We start from the raw sequence: 20,184 nt of genomic DNA, 5'->3' as shown, positions 1-20,184 counted from the left end.
CTATGGCGCCAGGCTCATAGAGTGGAACTTACCTGATGCAGACCATGCTGCAAGCTTACCTGATGGCAGGCCATGCTGCAGAGCTCCAAGCCAAATGAGGCTTGGAAGGGACTATTTTACCTAGGGACTATTTTTTACTCGGGTGGGGCTGGGGAAATACTTACCTGGGACTACTTTGGAGGCTATTTAAACCACGCCCGAAGAGCAGCACACGCTTCGCGTTATTCTGCATCCAGCAGCGTAACGCTCACCGTGTCTGCAAGCCAGCATCCAGTCTTCTGCCACGCCCGCCTCGAGTCTGCAGCTCCTAGAAAAAGGGAGGAACAGAAGGAGAAAAGGTTAGAATAAGAGCAAAACCTTCAAACCTTACCTGAATTCCAGAACCACCGCGCCTTCAAGCTGGAAGAAGCATTTTGCGCGTGCTGCCTCGCCTGCTGCAGCGCCGCGCTGAACTCACCAGCCTTCACAGCATCCTCACGATCCACCGCATCCTTTTACATGTTCCCGCCACACTCTGGCACCTAAGGGGAACACAAGAACAGCAAAGGTGAGCCAAGGGAATAAACAGAGGCAATAGTAACTACCCCCATAGACTTATCCGATTACCGCCGGGGGTACTATTCCTCTTCACGGGTTGGCGCAGTCTCCATTGCATCCTCGCCGTACCCCGGCCCCTAAGGGGAACAAAAGGACAACAAGGTGAGACAAAGGGACAAACAAGGGGAACTCTTCTCACCGCAATAGATTTACCTAATTTTACCGCCCGAGGCATTATTCCCCGAACTTCATATTTTCTCTCCACACCTGAATAAGGGAGCAAGTAACAGGTTACATTCTGGCCTTATTTTATTGAACTGTGTAGGATAAGCCACATCCTTACCTGAACTTCGTCAGCTACCACAAGGAACTCTTCACTGGGGTCAAGCTGCAAACTGCAAGGAATCGGACAAGAGTGAAAGTCAGACATGTGAACTCTTACGAACTACATACTTTTCGGAGTCAATATTGTTTTGGAACTCACCAATTCCTTCGAGCCAGTGAAGCAACTGGTTATCCACGCGCCCCTGTGCTCAATGCAGGATGGAGAGCCCATCTTTTCAAACCATCAAGTGAGACTATAAGGAGGGGACATCAAAGGTGATCTGTGGGGAGAACAGCGGGGGTGTGGGGATTTACGCTCAACTCCACGGGTGGTTAATTCCCTTTCTCCATTTGCAGAAGAATATTCCTAAGGGCCAAGCAAACGAAGGTAGGTGGGCCAGTCCAGTCCGTCATCTCGGCCCTACGCGTCACATTGGTGGAGACCGCAGCTGTCCAGTTCAGATCGACGCCTCTGTGGGAGCCAGGTGAGCGTAACACTCCGTGTCAGATAATGAAAATGCATTGTTTGTGGAAACAATATGCCAATATTCTTTTCATGCAAAAGAGGAGTGCCAGCCTCCAGACTGTTAATGCTAATTGTGGGATGTTTTTATCCATGCATCCGAGCCCTACCTCAAAACTGTGCAGTACTGACATGGAAAACATCATGATGGCCAGAGCTTCCCAGAAAATGCACAGGAAAATGCATGATGAATAGGCTGCCACTCATTTTTGTCGATGTTATGGGCACAGAAGGGCACTGCCTAAAAACACCATTGGACTACCCACACAGTAGCCTGAAACCATTGGGAATTAAATCCCAAAAATGGGTGCATTACCAGTACTCACCACTATCAGAAAGCCGGCGTTTTAAAACACCACCAGACTTTTTTGTGTAAAACTGAATAAATGAACCCAAAGCAGGCCAAAGAAAGACTTACTGAGAGGTGGATACAATGTAAAGTTATATTCTGAAGTGACTTGAAGGTTTATAACAAGACTGGCTGAGCTGTGGATTTCAGCAGTTTAAGTAAATTTGGACTGAAGGACACTAAAAATCTAAATGTTTAAAAGAAATGAGTGACCTACTTTTGAGTGTCACATAGGTTGCAATTGTTTAAATGTCAGTTTTAAACTTAGAATCAGCATTCTAGCTGCATATGTAAAAATGGTTAGTTTTATTTGAATGCAGAAAACTGGGTAACTAAAAGTGACATTAGCTGGGGCCTGGTTTAAGGAACTGAATTCTGCCCACCAGCTACCCCCGACAGGAGTTGAGACTTGCACAACAGCTGTGTTCCCAGGCCTAGCTGCCTTTTGCTGTTCCCACTAAAAGGGATATGACACTTCTCTGATAGAGACTAAACATAGGACCCAGGCAGAGGGTTTATTGAAGTGGCCATAAATGGCTTCCTCTTGAACAATGGGCCTTCCAGGGAGAATAGGCCCATTAAGGGCATCCTGAAAACTTCTGCCCAGTTAGGTCAGTGGGGGGGGTGGGGGGTATTCATCAAATCCTGGCAGCAAAGAGGAATCTGAAGACTCCTCTGAACGGCGCAGGACACAGGAGACCAGGTCCCCACATTCTGCCAGCCATTCCCAGGCTCGCAGAATCCGGGAAAACCTGGAAGATCAGACAGGAACCTCTGGGAGCAGTGCCTCTGAGTCAGAGGATGAATGGACCAGGGTTACCCGAACCAAAAAGGCCAATAAGACAAAAAGGGCCTTGCTTAAGGACCCCTTGAAGCAGATTAAGGCAATCAGGAGCGTCATCACACCTTATCATAAGAACGCCAAGTATTCTGTTTGGGAGCACTTAGAGTTGTTTGAGCAAATGATGGAGACTTTCCATTTGAAGGACAGCCAAAGCTGTATTCAATATGTAAAGTGGACCTTCTCCCTGGAATACTCCAGTTTCTTTGCGGGGCTGGAGGACCAAAATCATTTAAAATGGTCCACCTATAAGGCGGCCATCTTGAAACATTTTTCTACTCATAGAAATCCTCAAGAGGCTCGCAAGGCAGCCTACAATTTACAATGTGGGGAGGATCAGGCCCCACAAGAATTTGTGCAGGAGTTAAAGCGTGCTTTTGCACAGACCACAAGAAGGGTGCGCACGGATAGCAGAGAATATATTAATACGTTTTTCCATGCCTTGCCCAAATACATAATGACCCAGCTCGTGAGGGATTTTCACGAGAAAAGATCTTTAGACTGGGTCATTGAACAGGCGACCCGGATCTATGAGGTGCAGAAGCCAATAGAAAATAAAAATAATGCGCCCAAAAACCCCAAAGCCAACAACACCCCTGCTGCTGCCAAGGTGGCAGAGGTAAAGGTCACCCCCGTTTTAGATTTGGAGATGGGGGCCTAAAAACCTACCTGAACCTAATAATGCTAGGCCCAGAAGGTCCTTGGGCCAGTCACAGACAGGGAGCCAGCCCCACAAATGGGGTCCCTCGCCCTCCTGATTATGTAAGCCCCCGTTACAAGGGAAACAGACCCATCCTGGGTTATGTGTGGACTCCTCCAGCCCCAGGAGGGGGATCCAGCCAAGCACCTAACCCAGAGAACTTCCCTCCCAACTTCTCACAGGAGGGCAGAAACTCACCAAACCCTGGGCAGAACTTCTTCCCCAGGTATCCACCCAACTTCCAGCCCCAAAATCCTCCACCCTTCTTTCCCCAATTCCCTGAGCCCAGACAACCGAATCCGGGAGAGGGGAGGCCAAGGGTGGAGGGGTATCCCAATCTTCCCAACCAGGGGTACTACCAAAGAAGGGATAGCTACCCTTCCCGGGATCAGCCCAGGGGAGAAAATAGGGCCCCGTATCAGCCTGAGCGGGTTTCCCAGTTAGAGCGCCAGGTCCAAAACATGGCGCGGGATTTGGGTCACATACTGAGGGCTCGGCAGAACCCTCAGATCGGCATGCCGGCGCAGAACGCACCCAACTCTGGACCTGGTGCGCCAGAACAATGACGGGGGCAGCACCCCGATAACTCACCGGTTCCCAGGGAGGAGGCACAAAGGGAAGGGGGGTGTAAAGCCTTGGAGGAAGCTTCCTTCCTCACTTGTAAACAGCCCCTGGAAACCCAGGAACCGGAAAAAAAATCTCTTGCCCCTGAAAGTCTGCTTCTTAATGAGCAGAGGGGGGGTAGGAGAAATAAAAGACCCAAACAGACTCAGTTTGAGGAGGAGGTACAGATCTTCCAATTTGAGGGAGAGGGATCCTCGGAGGATCCTGGGAAAAGGATCTTCTCCTTCAGAGAGGGGGGAACTCCTCCCAAAGAAAAATGGGTCCCTAGGGATGCAAATCCAGACTGGGGAGATGTGGAGACTGAGCTACCGCTGCCCACCATCTCATCCCAGAACCAACAGCAAGAAAATCCCCTGGTTCAAACCCATCCTGGTGACTGCCTCCAAAAAGGGGGGGGCGGCCCGGAACCGGAGCCAGGGGAACCCACAATGGCTCTGATCTCCAGTTGCCAATTTTTTCTTTCAGATTCCCAAGGCTCTCCACAGAATTCTGCCCAAATCTCTTCGCTAGCGATGTCCAAAACCAGAAAATTAGCCCACCAGTTGTCCAAAAATGTGCATTATCTGTGCCCCCTTGAGGAGAAGATATTATGCCCCGGTACAAGTACAGGGGCAGAGTACGATTTCAGCGCTGGTGGAAACGGGATCTCAAGCTACCCTTCTGTCCAGAAGGGCCTTTGATGAACTGAATGCAGGAAGGGGAGGGAATTACCAAATTCCTCTCACCTCACTTCCTGGACAACTCCAGAACTTTGACGGGAAGGAAATTCCCGTCGAGGGGACGGCAGACTTGGACATTAAAATTGGGCGACACAAGTTGAAACACCCGGTCATAGTTGTGACTCCAGAGGGCACCCCTTGTTTACTAGGGAATGACCTCCTGAGAAGGTTGTCACCGCTAATAGATTGCGTAAACAAGGTCCTCTGGACCCAGACTAGCCGACCAATAAAATTAAAACAGAGTGTCAACCATGTTAGTTTAAACGGCACCTGCCACATGGTTGAACAAAAATCTGACCAAGTAGAATTTCACTTCCAGAACAACCAAATTCCAGACGTGACAGTAATAGCAGTAGGACAACAGACTGGTGATGGGGGGGGTCCTCTCTATTTCTGAAAATCAACCTTCCTTCCAGTTTAAGGTGGTATTCCACACTGGAAGGAAACACCCTGAAATTCTTTACCAATCCACAATCAGAAACTCCCACTCCTATAGTCCAGAAAGATGTGAAATCAGCTCAGAGCCTGGCTGATATTCAGCAAATTGGAGAGCAGTTGTTCATCCCTGTTCAGTTAAATGATGGGAAGGACTCTGTTCTCGCTCGAGTGTGCGTGAACAATGGTAAGAGCTTCATCAGCGAAGCCATGTTTCGCCAACTCCCAAAAGATCCAGCCATTCCCACCTTCAAACTGATAGACAAATGGGAAATGGACCTGGAAGCACCTAATTCCAAACATCTCCTGCCAAGCAGGTGTATGCTCAAAATCTCCATTGGCAACAAGAGCATAGTCCACAATTGTTGGGTCGTGCGAGACGTCCCTGCCGCCTTTCACTTAGGCGGTGACATTCTCAATCGCTTTGCCATTAGTTTGGACCTAATAAACTTCAAAGCTTGGTCCCGATTAGCGGATAATCCCATGGGCTTTGATGATCCAGAAAAAGCATTTAGGTCAGCTCAATTGCTACCGTATGCAGTTGAAATTCAGATCAAAGAGGAAGTCACCATCCCAGAAAGGACCCGACAATTCTCCCTGGAAGTGAAAGCTAAAAGAGGACAATATTTGCAAAACCCTGATGCTTACATACATCTAAATGCTTCTCTCCAACAGCAAGGGTTAGGGGTAAACCCAACACCATTAGTCAACATAGAACATGACACCATTCCAATAGAGGTGGATAACAGCGACTTAAAGAGTATTACTCTAGCCGCAGGCACCATTATTGGAATGGCGGTTGATGACCGACATTTTTCCATAGATTTAGGTAATGAACTGTTAGGGCCAATCCCCAAGGACTGCTTTGACAGTGACAGTGATGACAATACAACACCAGACAGGATTTTTACCCGGCATGGGGGGAACTTCCTGGTGTACACTTCTTGCCCTTATGGTAAGGAAGATGCGACTTGTGACTTCAGGAGGGATGAGGTGATTTTCCAGGTCCATGAGGGCTGCCTTTCCCACCTGAAGCCTCCAGTCCAAATCAGCACTCTGACCAGGGACTTCTCCACCCAGCTGGAGGAGGCCGCTGAAATAGCCAAACCAGAAGTATTTCCAGGCTTCAGGCAGATGGTGGAAGAGAGAGTCAACCTAGCTGATGCCTGTGTGACTCTGGAACAAAAGCAAAAGTTGAAACAAGTTTTCTTGGATTTCCAAGATCTCTTTGCGGTAGACTCATATGACTGTGGTCGCACTGACATCCACACAACAACAATCCCCACGGACCCTGGCATGACTCCTGTGTTTGTGAAGCAATATTGCTTGCCTCTCGCATCAATGGAGTCCCTTACTGAAATAATTAAGAACCTTGAGTCCCGGGGAATAATCCGTCAAGTCCACAGCACCTTCAATAATCCGGTGCTGGGAATATTGAAGCCAAACTGCCAGTGGAGACTCTGCGCCGACCTCAGGGAGCTCAACAAACGGGTCCATACTTCCCGATGGCCTCTGCCCGACATTGACCAAGGGTTGGCCCAGATTCAGGGGTCACAGGTATTCACTGCAATAGACCTGACCAATGGATACTGGACCGTGCCGGTCAGTAGGGAGGACCAATACAAGCTGGCTTTTACCTTTGGGGGCCAGCAATACACATGGACCCGGACTCCCTTCGGATACCTCAACTCCGGCAATTAATTTAACATTTTCCTACATAAGGCCATGCCCGACCTGGGTGCGAGGGGTAACCTGGCTTATGTAGATGATGTCCTCATCAAAAGTTCATCTGTGGAGGAACACATAGCGGAGATCCGTTATGTTCTGACCCAGTTGAGGGCCGCCGGAGCAAAACTTTCCTTTCAGAAAGCACAGTGGTGTAGAACCCGTGTTAATTTCTTGGGGCATGAGATTACTGCTCAGGGCCTCTGTCCCCAGGAAAATAAAGTGGAAGCACTTCAAAAACTGAAAGACCTCACAACTCTGCAGGAACTAAGGAGCTTCCTTGGACTGACTAATTACAGCAGAAAGTTCATTGAGGGCTACGCAGAAATCACCAGACCCCTGATTCATCTCCTGAAGGGGGGGGGGGGGTCAAGTGGGAATGGGGTCCAGAACAAGCCGAGGCAGTAAGACAACTCAAAAGAAGCCTCTCACAAGCGCCCTGCCTAGCTTACCCTGTCAGAAACAAGGAGTTCTTCCTGGAGACGGGGTTCTCTAATACGTGCTTGACGGCGGTATTATACCAAAAGCATGACAAGGTCAATAAAGTAATCTCCTATGCGAGCAAAACTTTATCCTATGTGGAGGAAAAATTCAACGATTGTGAGAAGGCACTCCTGCCAACGGTGTGGGCATTGAAGAATTACCGCCCGTTTATCCAGGGGGAACACATCATAGTGGAGACTCCACACCAGCCTCTGCAATATCTCCAAAGTGATAGAATCCGGGCCGGAAATGTGAGTAATTCCCGAATTACTTCCTGGATTCTGTCAATGCAAGGCTTTGCTGTGGAGGTCAGATATGGGCAAAACAAGAAGAGTCCCCTCGCGCAAGGTCTGGCTGACTTGCATGATTGTGCCAGAGAAAACTGTCTCGAGGACGAAAGTCTAAAAATCAAGGACAACACGGAGGCATACCTTAATTCCCCACACAAAGTCTTTGAAGAGGACAAGTGTAAGGGAATGCCCACGTTTATGTGGATGGATGCTCTTACCATGTTGACAACGACGGGGTGAAAGAACTGGTGGCCGGCGTAGGGAATGCATGGGTGAATGAGTCCCCAGAACCCTCCGCTGGATACAAAATTGGTCCCCGAAGTAGTCAGGTGACAGAATTGATGGCTGTGCATCAGGCCATCCTCACTGCTGTCCAGCATCAACTCCACGAACTGGTCATAATCACAGATTCGGATTATCGACGGAACGGGTTCGTAGAGCACCTGGTTAATTGGAAAACCAGAGGCATGTTATATGCTAACAACAAACCCTTGAAACATGGGAAGTTGATCCAAAACATTGATCTGGTCACCTCGAATGAGATGACCATCTATTGGAAAAAGATCAAGGGTCATTCCAAAGTAGAGGGACCAGACAAAACTGGAAATGACTTAGCTGATCAGCTGGCCAAAACCGGGGCCATCCAAGGGGATCTAATTGAGATTGAGTCCCTGTTGGGGGAAATCCAGGTCACTGCCATCACTAGGTCCCAGACAAATGCCCACAATGATCTTTCAACTGCCCAATGGAGCAAGGAGACCCCTGATGCTGATTTGATTACAGCTCAGAAGGGGGATCCAATTATTGGTAAGTTTTACCAACACCTTGAGGACCCTGAGAACTTTCCCCTGACGGATACCGATTACACTGGGAAAGAGGACCTAAGAGTGTTGATGAAATGTCCAAAAATGTTCCGAATCCAAGACGGTTTGCTGGTAAGGAAATCCAAAGCTAGTGCCAGATTCTCAGTTGTTAATCTTTATCATATCAGATTAAATGTGATATTCAATTATTAATTATTATAAAGTGTGATATATATATCGATTGTTTAAATTATCAAATAAACCTTTTAACTTGCAAAACAGAACTACTTCTTGGCTCAGTGGGGTCAGGGGGATTCCAAGAGAGGGGTGTTACATAGGGGTAGTCATCCAGAACGCATGAACTGGACATAAAGATATATCAATAAGGGTTTTCATTCAGTGTTCTAGACTAGGCGTTGACTTAACTGTAGTGTTGAATCGAATCCTCTTACATAATAGCAATATTTTTAGATAAAAAGAGCAAAGCAGGGGAGCAAGGACACTCCCGTCACAGACGATGCATCGCTGGGAATAGCTGCACCCTTCCGATTCCTACACCTCAGTAGAATTTCCACTACATAGCTCACATATGGCTATCAATAGCAAATGGGGAACAAATGTTTCCTGCATAGTTGCACAAAGTTGTTTCAGGATACTATGCAGAAGGCTGATTTTAGATCCATGAAGACCAGATAGATTGCCTGCTTACCAACAATGACCTATTTCTGCAAAAGAATATTGAGATCAAGGATATCTCGGAATACCCCTCCAAAACTACGCCTGCAGATGTGACCAGATTTTCTTTTCAGTAAACCACGATTACCAGCAGGCCACCAAAACGGCCATACATCTTAGACAGTGAATCCAGGAATGATATCTGGCAGTAATTGGAGGGAATCGCCCCTACTGCCTTTGTCGTAGATAACGACTATTTCAGCTCCTTCTCAACTCAACAGGAACTTCAGATTACGACTCAGGGGGGGTTGAAGAACCCCTGCTAGCAAAGATCCATATTAAAAGTAGTCACAGAAGTAGTAAAGTGTCAATGTAACATGTAATTTCCTGTCAATGCTCTAACAAAGACTGCAGACTAATCTTCAGGAGTTGTGGCTAAAGCTTTGAAAAAAAGATTTCACCCTTCCCTCGGTTTTAAAAAAAAGAGCAACAAACCGTGGTGAAGTTTTCCCTGCATATTTTGTAGGTAACCATGTTGTTTGAGGAGCACATGGGATAGGACATTTGGAAAATACAGCAAGGCAATTGCTATAATATTTCCTCTATGTGCAAAAGAAGGACTTTAGCTCAATATTTACAAATTGGAAATATTGTATATTGGTAGGGCAGAAATAAATAACGGAAACACATTTGAAAAACTTACCTTTACAGAACAGTTTTCATAATTTGAAGACAACAGAACATTTTCTGGTTTCAGATCCCTGTGTGAGACTCCATTTTCATGAAGATACTACGGATTATGGGAATGAATGAAACAATTAGGGTGCATTGCTGTAAAAGGAAACCAGTCAAAGATACTATTGGCTGTAAGTGAGAATGTAAAAGGACGAAAACAGTATGGTTAACCCATTTAAAATGCTATAGTTGGTCAAAGGTGATACTGGTAACATTTTAACTCGCATCACTTGAATGCACTAAAAGGCAATGCAAATTTTAAAACAAAGCTCAACCTAAACAAAGAACAAAAAGTTATGGAAACACAAAAGAATACCAGTCTACTGTTCAAAAAAAGAAATAGAAGAGCAAGCATACAGTAAAAGCTAAAAGAAAAACCCATCAGCAACTGTATAGATTGACTTCATAAAGATGTAGATTCAAAAACCGCTATGTTAAAAATATATTTTTTTATTTTGATTTGTGGTACAGTAATAAAATTACTTCTTGACCTTATGTTGAACATATTTAAGCTGTCAAGATTGATGTATGTTAACACTTTGTTCACAGGTCGTCAAATAAACCGGTGAAATAAATTCAGCACTAATATTTTCAGGATAAACAAATTATAACACACTGAAATCAGCTGCTTCAAAAAGGTTTGTAGGCGTGCCAAAGTACACAACCTGGCGTACTCAGTTTTAGACCCATTATCTCAACTTGAAAATAATTTTTAATATATATATATATTTTAAGCAAGTTGAGAAAGGTATAAGATGTATAGACAAACTAATGCAATGGAAAGGTTCCCAACAACATTAAAACCAAAATAAAAAGGCATCAATTTTGACTGAGTTCAGTGTAAGTGGAAACATCTCTACTTAGGTCACACTGCACTAACAGGAGGGAAAGCCGTGCTTGCAGGGGACAGTTCCAGAATGTGCTGTAATTGAGTGGCATTTAGACATATACCTCTTTTTTTACTGCCCAAAACATCCATCTCACTTTGCCACTACATGGGCCACAATGTATCTCTGATGAGATTAATTTCTAAACATTTTTCCAGAGAGACTCATTTTATGGTGCAACTCTTGCAACTTTGCAGGATACAGTATGTAACAGGGCTTCTTTCAGCACATTCTTATATTGCAGGTATTTAAACCTGAACTACTAAGACAGGGACAGGTGGCATGAGTTTAGGGGAACAGACGGAGGCCTCAAGTATACAGAATATTTACCCACTGCGATCCCTTCTTGATGGTCGGTGCTGGATGTGGAACAATAATCTCTACAAATATAACAACTCATCTTTGTATGTGTGCCTGGAGTTTTACTGGGTTGTATAGAGAAATATCCCCACTTAAGAGGTAGCCCTTCTCAATGAAAAGTCCCTTTCATCTGCACCAGTTTCTGGACTGGCAACAGAAGCTGCTTCAGTAAAATCGCTGTTGGATCCCACAATCACATTTGTTTAGCCCAGAAACGCAGACAAGAGCTACAGTATTTGGGCTCACCAGGGTACTTTGTACTGCGTGTCAGCACATGTTATATGAAATGCATTCACTGCTGAGTGAATCCCTTCCCTCAAGGTGAACTCCACCCATAGCATCAATATACTTAAAACTGAAGTGCATGATAGAATTTCTGATTACTTGACGATGATCGTTATAGTGCTTAAAATGGTGCAAGAGATTACAAATGCCACTATTACTGCTGGTTCAAGTCTGAAAACAGTATTTGCCAAAGCTCAATCAGCTAACAGCACTGATCTCTAGATGGAGACAAACAGTTTTACAAGAAGTGGACAATGCCATGCAACAGCTTAAGTTTGTTAACAAATCAGTGTTGAGAAGCGAGGGGCCGCCCATGAAGAGGAAAATGAAATGGAAAATTTGAACACATCCCCCACACTCCTCAGGAAAATGGAAATGACAGTGCCTCAGAGAAAGAGCAACGTTTTCGTCAAAGGCAAGGGTAAATTACTGTGCTGTATGGGATGTATTTTCTGCAATTGCTCCCATTTTAAACCAGTAGATTTTCAATCGCATTCAAAGAGTTTCATATGGGGTACAGTTATGTGGGTTGTGTTTTTGAGAAGGCCTATGAAATGAAGAAGCCTCTCTTTCTCACCAGCTGAACATCGTCTTTTTTTTAATAACATTTTATTGAAAGTTTTTTGAACATTCATACAACACACCAACTGTTTCCCCCCACCCTCCGTCTCCCTTTGCCGGGTCGATTGATCGGTTCATCTCTTGCCACTCTGTACATCACCTGTCCAGCAATAAGTTCTTTGCCATGTCCATGTTGTGCTCCTGCGCTTCTCGCTCTCCCATCCCTCAGAGCGATCTCAAGTCACACTTTCTTCCCATTTTCCCCAGATTTTTGTGGCCTTTGCCGAGCACCCACGTGCTGTATAAATTCTGAGTTCTTTCGCCGCGCAGATGTCCATTTCGTTGGACCACTGAGCCGCTGTCGGGCACTCTGGGGCTCCCCATTTCTGCGCAATGTCACGTTTTATCAGGCCCATTGCTGTGGAGAGAAGAATGCCCTCCCATTTGTTTGAGATGTTCTCATCGGGGCCCCGAGTAACATCATTGCGGGTCGCAGTTCTATCATGCGGCCCAGTGCTCTTGCCAAAAATTTGTAAGCATTGTGTCCAGAATGTCTTGATTTTAGGGCAGTCCCAAAGGAGATGGATGAAGGCGCCCTCTTCCCCTCGGAATTACAGACAGTTTGGATCTGTTGCCCTTCCCCAACCGAAAAGGGCCACTCGGGGGTAGTATACCCTATGTAGTATCTTTAGATGTAACGGTCTTATTCTGGAGTCTATAGAGATTTCACGTGGATGCACGAGAACCTGGATCCAGTCCTCAGGCTCAATATCTCCGACATCCCGTTCCCATCTGGCTTTGAGGCTGGTCAGCTCTGGGGTAGCGAATGCGTTAATAGCTTTGTATAGGGTGGTGGTCACCTTGGTGAGGATATGTTGTGGAAGTAAGTTGCGTTCCAGGGGTGTGTAGTCTGGGGCGTCAGCAAATGCTTGCCTGTGGCCACTAAGTGCGTGTGATAATTGTGTATAATGGTAGTGTTCTGCTGCCGAAATGCCATATTCCTGCTGGAGCATTTCAAACGAAAGAATAGGTCCCTCTGTTAAGATATTTCCTATCGTGGTTATTCCAGCCCTCACCCACCGGTCGAGGCGGGCAGCTTCCACACTTTCGTCAGCATGTGGTCATTTCATAGTGGTTGTGCCATGGTAATCTTGTTCCCCCAGCCTATGTGCCTGCCGCCAGACGATTGCGATGTGAGAGGACATTGTCTGTGCAAGGGGTCTGGTAGGAGTTGATACATCGTTTCGAGTGGTGGGCTAATTTGCCTGAAGGGTAGTTCTGCTCTGATGTGTGGCAGGTCATGGTCCCCATGGAGGAGGTCATTGACAATGTTTAGTTGACTGGCCCAGTAGTAGGACTTCAGGTGTGGGACACCAATAACCCCCTCCCAAATCGATCGCTGCAGCGTGGTCAGCACGATTCGAGGTTGCCCCCCCCTTCCATATCAATTCCCTGAGGAGACGGTCCACCTGGACAAATTCCGAGTTTGGTATGGCCAGTGAGGCGTTCTGCAGTACGTAGAGGAACCGTGGAAGTGCCATCATTTTGAAAAGGGCCGCCCTTCCCATGAGTGTGCGGTGCATCCAGTGTCGCACATCCCCGCAAAGCGGCCCGTCAGTGGGCGCAGGTTGTGACACAGTCTGAGAAAACCCCAGAGACCCATATGCCCAGATAGCGGAAGCCTTCTCTTTGTATTCGGTACGGGGAGTCCCGGGGGATTGCTGAATCGTCCCCTTTTACTGGGAAGAGAAACTGATTTCCCCCAGTTTACTCCAAGGCCATTGAAGTCTCCATAGGTCTTTAACATTTGGGTTATGATTGGGCATGCTTGTCCTGGGTTACTCAGGTAGAGTAATAGGTCGTCTGTATAAAGGGAAAGCTTATCCTCCCGTCCATTTGGCCAACGGAATCCGGACCACGTGGCGACCTGTCGGAGCCATCGGCCAGTGGTTCGATTGCTAGGGCGAAGAGGAGGGGAGACAGAGGGCAGCCCTGCCGGGTGCCTCTAGCCAGCGGGAAGGTCCCGGCGGTCCAGCCGTTCAACCTAACTGTAGCTAGTGGGGTTTCGTATAGGAGTTGAATTCAGCTAAGGAACGTTTCACCGAAGCCCATGCGCCTCATTGTTGCCCAGAGGCTAGCCCACACCACCGAATCAAACGCTTTCTCGAAATCTATTGCGAGGAGTGCGAGTGGAGTGTTTAGGGTCGGGGCCTCTTCCAAAAGGAGGTGTTATCGGCGTAGGTTCATTCTGGTCGATCTTTGCGGCATGAAGCCGCATTGATCTTGATGGACCAGTGAGGATATTACCCCTTGGAGCGGGTTGGCCAGTGCTTTGGCAAGGACTTTTGTTTCGCTGTTGAGAAGCGATATCGGTCTATACGATGTGCACTGATCGGGGGGTTTGCCTTTTTTGGGAATTACCACTATGGTGGCCGTCCGTAGATCCGGGGGGAGGGTGCCCTGTTCTTTAGCGGCGAGGAATAGATCCCGGAGGGGGGCAGCCATCTTATTGCTACCCAATTTCTTCCAGGTCTCGGCGGGGAAGCCGTTTGGGCTGGGTGTCTTCCCGGATTGTAGCTGGGTCATGGCTTCCGCTATTTCGGTTTCGTCCAATTCCCTGTCTAAATGAGTTTTCTGCGATTCCGATAATTGCGAAAGCACAATCTCATCCAGGAGGGAAGCGTCTGTGGGGACCGTTGGGGCGGCATAAAGCGTACTGTAGAATTTGGCAAAGGCCTCCGCTATTTCTGGGTCTGTTTGGGCCGGCCCGTTCGGGCGTTCGGTGATCTGTCTGACATGTCTATGTCCCTCCTCCCGTCTTTCCAGCCATGCCAATAGTTTGCCTGCTTTGTCCCCGTGCTCATAAATTCTCGTCTTTGATTCCCAGTGTGCCTGTCGTGCGTTATCAAGCGCCGTGTTATGAAGTGATGCTCTAGCCTTTAGGGGGGGAGTGGTGCGTTTCCGGGGAAGCGCAGGATATATATCTGGCTTCCCATTTCTTTACTTCCTCCTCCGACTCCTTCACCCTCCTGTGATGTTCTCTCTTTTGGTTACCGATCCAGGCTGTCATCCCCACCTTCCCCCCCTAAGTACTGTCTTATGTGCCTCCCATAATATCACAGGGTCCTCTACCAAGCTTGTATTGATCTCAAAGAATTCAATGGATTTGTCCGTGATGTGCTCCATGAACTCGGGGAGGCCCAGATAGTAGCCATTTAGCCGCCATGTTTTGTGCGGCAAGGGACGATCCGTACGGAGCGTCACCTCCAGTGGAGAGTGGTCCGATACGCCCCGGGGATGGAAATCTGCCGATATAACCCTATATGCTTCTGAGGCCGGGAGGAAGAGGCAATCCAACTTGGATAAGGATGCATGGAACCCCAAGTGGAAGGAGAATCCCTGGTCTGTAGGGTGGAGTTCTCTCCACACATCACTCAGACCAAGCGCTGATGCGAAGGTTGCCAGCCGCGTGGAATGGTCTGGGTTCCGGCTGCGGATGTGGGTCCGGTCTAGTGTGTTGTACATAACATTGTTAAAATCCCCCCCCCCCCCCCACAATCCACACCTCTGCCTGCTGTTGTGCCATCAGGGCCATCACCTCCCTCAGGCGACCCTCCCCCAACCCCGGCGGGGAATATATCGCTAGAATGGCCACTGTCTCTCCCCTCAGCGCGCCCCGGATCATCACAAAACGGCCCGAGGGGTCCTGTACCACAGCAGATAGATCAAATGGCAGTCGCTTATGTTAAAGGATCAGGGCGCCCCGGGAGCCCATTGTGTACCCTGCATGGTATGCTAGTCGATAATTAGTTCTGCAAAAGAGCTGTTAGGTTAAACCTGCTAAGTGGGTTTCGGTAAGGAGGGCTATGTCGGGAGAGCGTCACTTAAGGAATTGCGTGACTAATCGGCGTTTGATACTTGAGCCCATGCCGTTTACGTTCCAAGCAATGATTTTGAGTGACCTGTGGCGTTCGTGGGGCGTCGTTGGGGCTAGTGCGTTTCCATAAGTGGGATCATCTTGGCGCTTTGTGGTCATTGCGGTCTAGTGATCTGGAGTGTTATGCCAGATGGGTGCCTGGTGCGTTTGGCCGTGGAGATGTGGCGTGTGTGTGTGAGGTGGAGGCGTTGGCATCGGACATGGTGTGTTCAGTGGCATCAGTGTGGACATAGTGTGACTTCCCGGAAAGTAACTAACATAAAACTGTATCCCTTCCCCCCTCCGGTACCCCTCCCCAACATGAAGTATCTATCGCCCAAACTCTACTGGCGCTCAAAACGGTGTCGCCAGATTAACTTAATGTGAACTGCGGTCACCTTCCCACCAACTTACTACTCGCTTGCGGGTCTGGTAACTCGGATCAGGGGCGTGGTGTCCGCCGATGGCATGGTGTGGGAGCGACGGCTTCCCATCACCAGTGCCGGCCCGGGAGAGGCGTTGCATTGCAAAATGGTTGCCAAGAAAGGGATCAGTCGTTGAGGGTACTGATGGTACCGTGAGTTCCCCTCTCTGGCCAACATGGCTGTTCCAGGGACCTTGTCAGGGATCGCGGTCTTCGTCCGGGATCTCTGGTATGGGTCGTTGGGCAGGTCCCTCTCCTCGTGGTCGGGGTCTTGGTCTACCTCTACGGTTTTGAATGGGTGCGGTCCCGGCCCATTTCCAGGCTTCCTGAGGATCGGTGAAGTGGACGCTTTTACCTTCGTGCTGGATTTTTAACTGGGCCGGGAACAGCAGCCCATATCTCACGTTCATGGAGTGGAGCTTCCTTTTAAAGGTGCTCGAAGGATATTCTGGCCTTCTGGACCTCACGGGTATAATCTGGATAGAAGGCGATTCTGGCTCCGTTATATGTCATTGTCCCTTTGGTTCGGGCCATTTGCAAGATGGCGTCCCTGTCTCGATAATTGAGCAGCCTTGCTACGATTGTCCTTGGGGGTGCACCCGGGGTCGGGCGGCCTGCGGGTATGCGGTGTGCACGTTCCACCGAGAAAAAGTTTGAGGGAGACCTTGGCGCATACAGGTCTGCCAACCATTCCTCCAGAAAAAGTTCCATGCTGGGTCCCTCTTCGCGTTCCAGCAGTCCCAGGATGTGGATGGTGCGACGGGACCTGCCCTCGGGCCTCCAGGCTTTTCAATCTGGTTAATGCTTGTGCCAGTTGTTGGTGTACCCCACCGAGGCCATCTTCCACGCCGGAGATACGTTGTTCCGCCTCCCCAGTTCGGGATGACAGTTTTTGGAGATCATGGCGGAGGAATGAGACCTCTGTAGAGATGGCGTCCATTTTTTGCTCCACCGCGGAGGGCGAACTGGTGATGGCGGCGATCACATCCTTGAGCTAGAGGGTCTCGTCTGGCGGAGGGGGGTCACTCCCTGGTCCTCAGTGCCCTGTACATTGGGTGTGCTTGTGGCGTATTGGTCCATGGTGCTTTGTGTCGAGGTCTTTCTGCTCTTTTCTTTGCCCATGGTGTTGCTCTGTGTAGGGCCTCGTATATCTGTCAGTGCTCGAAGGGGGGGCAGGGGGGTGCCCCGTTCGACAGGGTTGGCTTCTTTTGCGCACTGGCGACGTCGGTGTGCTTCTGCCCGTGTTGCGTATACGTTTTGTTCCCCCAGGGGCACTCCCAATGGGCGCACTGGATTCGAAATGGCAGGTCCCGCGTGACCATTCGCTTTAGTTCCGGGGTCTGGTATTCAGGATTCTGGGCTGTCGCCGCCTGTTTCTAGTTCCGGGGGGGATCCGCGCTCTGTCTCTGGGGGGAGGGGGGGGGGGGGAGCGGGAGGGGGGGCAGCGGGGGGGGGGGGGGGAAGCCATCCGCACCCCGTCCCCTGGCCGCACCACGTGCACCCAGCCAATGTTGCAGGCCGGGGGACTCACCCACTCTGGTCTTCCCCGTACCGGGGACAGATGACAGGATTCGGTAGCGACGCACCCTCGGATCGCCCTGGGATGCTATGTGCGGCTGCTGCGTTCAGCTGTCGGGGCTCATGGCCTGCATTCGCAAATCCCTGTCATGCTTCAGCGGGTCTTGGCGGCGGCATCCATCTTGTTCGGGAGGTTCCCGGGCGAAATTTCAAACACCGATATCTCGGGTTTCCCTTTGCGAACTTCGCTCTGTTCTCCGCCGGGTGTTGCTCTGAGGTTCCGCCGCCCGGAGTTACCTTTATTTCGCTTTTACACGATACATATGTCAGGATTTTGCAGGATGTTTCAGGCGACCACGGGAGCGCCGAAGATTCACGTCTTCAACGCGTGCTCACTGGCCACGCCCCTCTGCTGAACATCCTCTTTGAGGGATTGCCGATGGATGACACCAGGAGTGGGAGAAGGGGGCAAAGGTCACAACAACCTGCCTAGGATCTCAGTAATGTAATGGTGGCGCAAGAAGTGCAAAAGGAGGCATTTCACAATAAGCAAGTGGACAATACCATTGGGTGGTAAAAGGAGCACACAGTTGGAACCTATGGCCTCTGCTTGAGTTGAAGTGCAGAATGTAGAGGGATGTTCTTAGAATTAAAAATAAGGAATAAGTTACTTACCTGTATCTGTTGTTTCTCCAACATTGGTCTGGCATGGATTCACATACTCATGAATATTCCCCGTCAGGCTGGGAATCCTCGGTAAAAGAAAAAACATTTAGTTTCTAAACGGTCTTTCTCCTATAAACCAATCACTGAGCTCTGGGTCATACTGCCTCCAGCGAATGACTGCCCTCTACCTAAGCCCCTCCTCTCGCAGCCATCTTCAGATTTGGTAGCATGTACAGTGGCAGTAGGACCAGGAGGAGCTGCAGAGGGGCAGGTAGGAGGGTTTGCATGTGAATCCATGCAAGACCCATGATGGAGAACAACAGTAACAGGTAAGTAACTTGTTCTTCCTTCTCCAGCATGGGGTCTGGCATGGATTCACATGCTCATGAATAAAGAATACATAGCAGTACATACATGCACAACCACGGGAGGTGGCAAGGCTCAACAGAAGCAATCTCTTACCTCCTCACCAGGCTCACCTTCAAGCGAACAGGTTACGCAGCACTGCTTGGCCAACTCTGGACTCCCCCCCTGGAATCCCCGTCTATGCAGTAGAATTTCGTGAAGGTATGCGTCAACCTCCACGTAGCACCCCTGCAAATGTCCAACAGGGGCACACCAGACAGGAACGCAGTTGTAGCAGCGATCGCTCTGGTAGAATGGGCTCTCGGACGGCCAGGCAGCAGTCAGTTTGCCAACAGGTGACAGCGCGTGATACAGCCAGAGAGCCACCTGGAAAGTTCACTAAAAGCTGAGAAGTTTTCCAGAAACTCTTCATGCGGGCCACATAAAACTTCAGAGCTCTAGCCACATCCAGCGGGTGCAAAGTCCTTTCAGCCGGCGACAAAGGCATCGGCAAAAACACAGGCAACACCAAGGGCTCGTTGAGGTGAAATCCCGATGGAACCTTGGGCATGAAGGAAGGGTGCGTCCGCAGCACCACCCTAGTCTCGTGGAAAGTCAAGTAAGGCCGCTTGCAGGACAGGACCTGGATCTCACCTACCCTTCTTGCAGAGGTGATGGCCACAAGGAAAGCGGTCTTCCATGACAGAACCGTGATCAGAGCTGAATGCATAGGCTCGAAAAGGCCCCCCCCCCCCCCCCCCCCCCCCCCCCCCCCCCCCCCCCCAAGAGCCTGGTCAGAGCCACGTCGAGTTCCCACGCCATGGCCAGAGCCTTCACCGACGGGAACGAGCGGAGGACAGTCCCTTGATGAACTCCTTAACTAGACAGTGCAACCACAGTGAAGACCGTTCCAGAGCCCTAGTGTAGCGGGAGATAGCAGCCAGATGTACCTTGATGGAGGCGTGAGCCAGCCCAGACTTCGCCAATGACCGTAAATACGGAAGTACTTGAGAGGCTGTGACGCTCAGGAGGGTTGATTTTCAGCGACTGGCACCCAGTCGCAAAGCACTTCCATTTGTGTCCGTAGCACTTCAAAGAAAATGATGCCCTGGCCTTGGCGAGCACCTCCCTGCAGTCTGCCAGAAGATTGTAGCAATCTAACTGTAATGCTGCAGGAGCCAGGCCATCAGGTTCAGAGATCACGGGTGGTGGTGCAGAAATGCGCCTCCTTCCCGGGCATGAAGATCCGCGACCATTGGTAGCTTGACTGGCGGGGACGCGGACATGCTGAGAAGTTCCTGGTACTAGATCTGCCTCAGCCACGCAGGTGCGACGAGGATCATCCTGCACCAGTACCGTCTGAGTTGACTGATGACTCGAAGAAGTAGCGGCAACGGAGGGAACGCATACAGAAACAGGCCTTCCCAAGGGAATGATAATGCGTCCCCCCCCCCCATGC

General features: G+C 49.3%; 1 protein-coding gene across 2 annotated transcripts in view; it reads right to left on the bottom strand.

Moving 5' to 3' along the window:
* Window positions 1–20,184, bottom strand: part of CHEK2 (checkpoint kinase 2) — an 816,762-nt gene that overhangs the window by 302,969 nt on the left and 493,609 nt on the right. For both annotated transcript variants that reach the window (XM_069619359.1, XM_069619360.1), the window contains one exon: window positions 9,732–9,818. In XM_069619359.1, the coding sequence (XP_069475460.1) occupies window positions 9,732–9,818 (87 nt within the window). The remainder of the gene's footprint in view (window positions 1–9,731; window positions 9,819–20,184) is intronic.

Source organism: Ambystoma mexicanum, chromosome 10 (assembly GCF_040938575.1).
Source record: "Ambystoma mexicanum isolate Mex_15411 chromosome 10, UKY_AmexF1_1, whole genome shotgun sequence".
NCBI lineage: Eukaryota > Metazoa > Chordata > Amphibia > Caudata > Ambystomatidae > Ambystoma > Ambystoma mexicanum.
The sequence above is the reverse complement of the archived record's forward strand: the minus strand, read 5'-3'. Positions and strand labels throughout refer to the sequence as shown.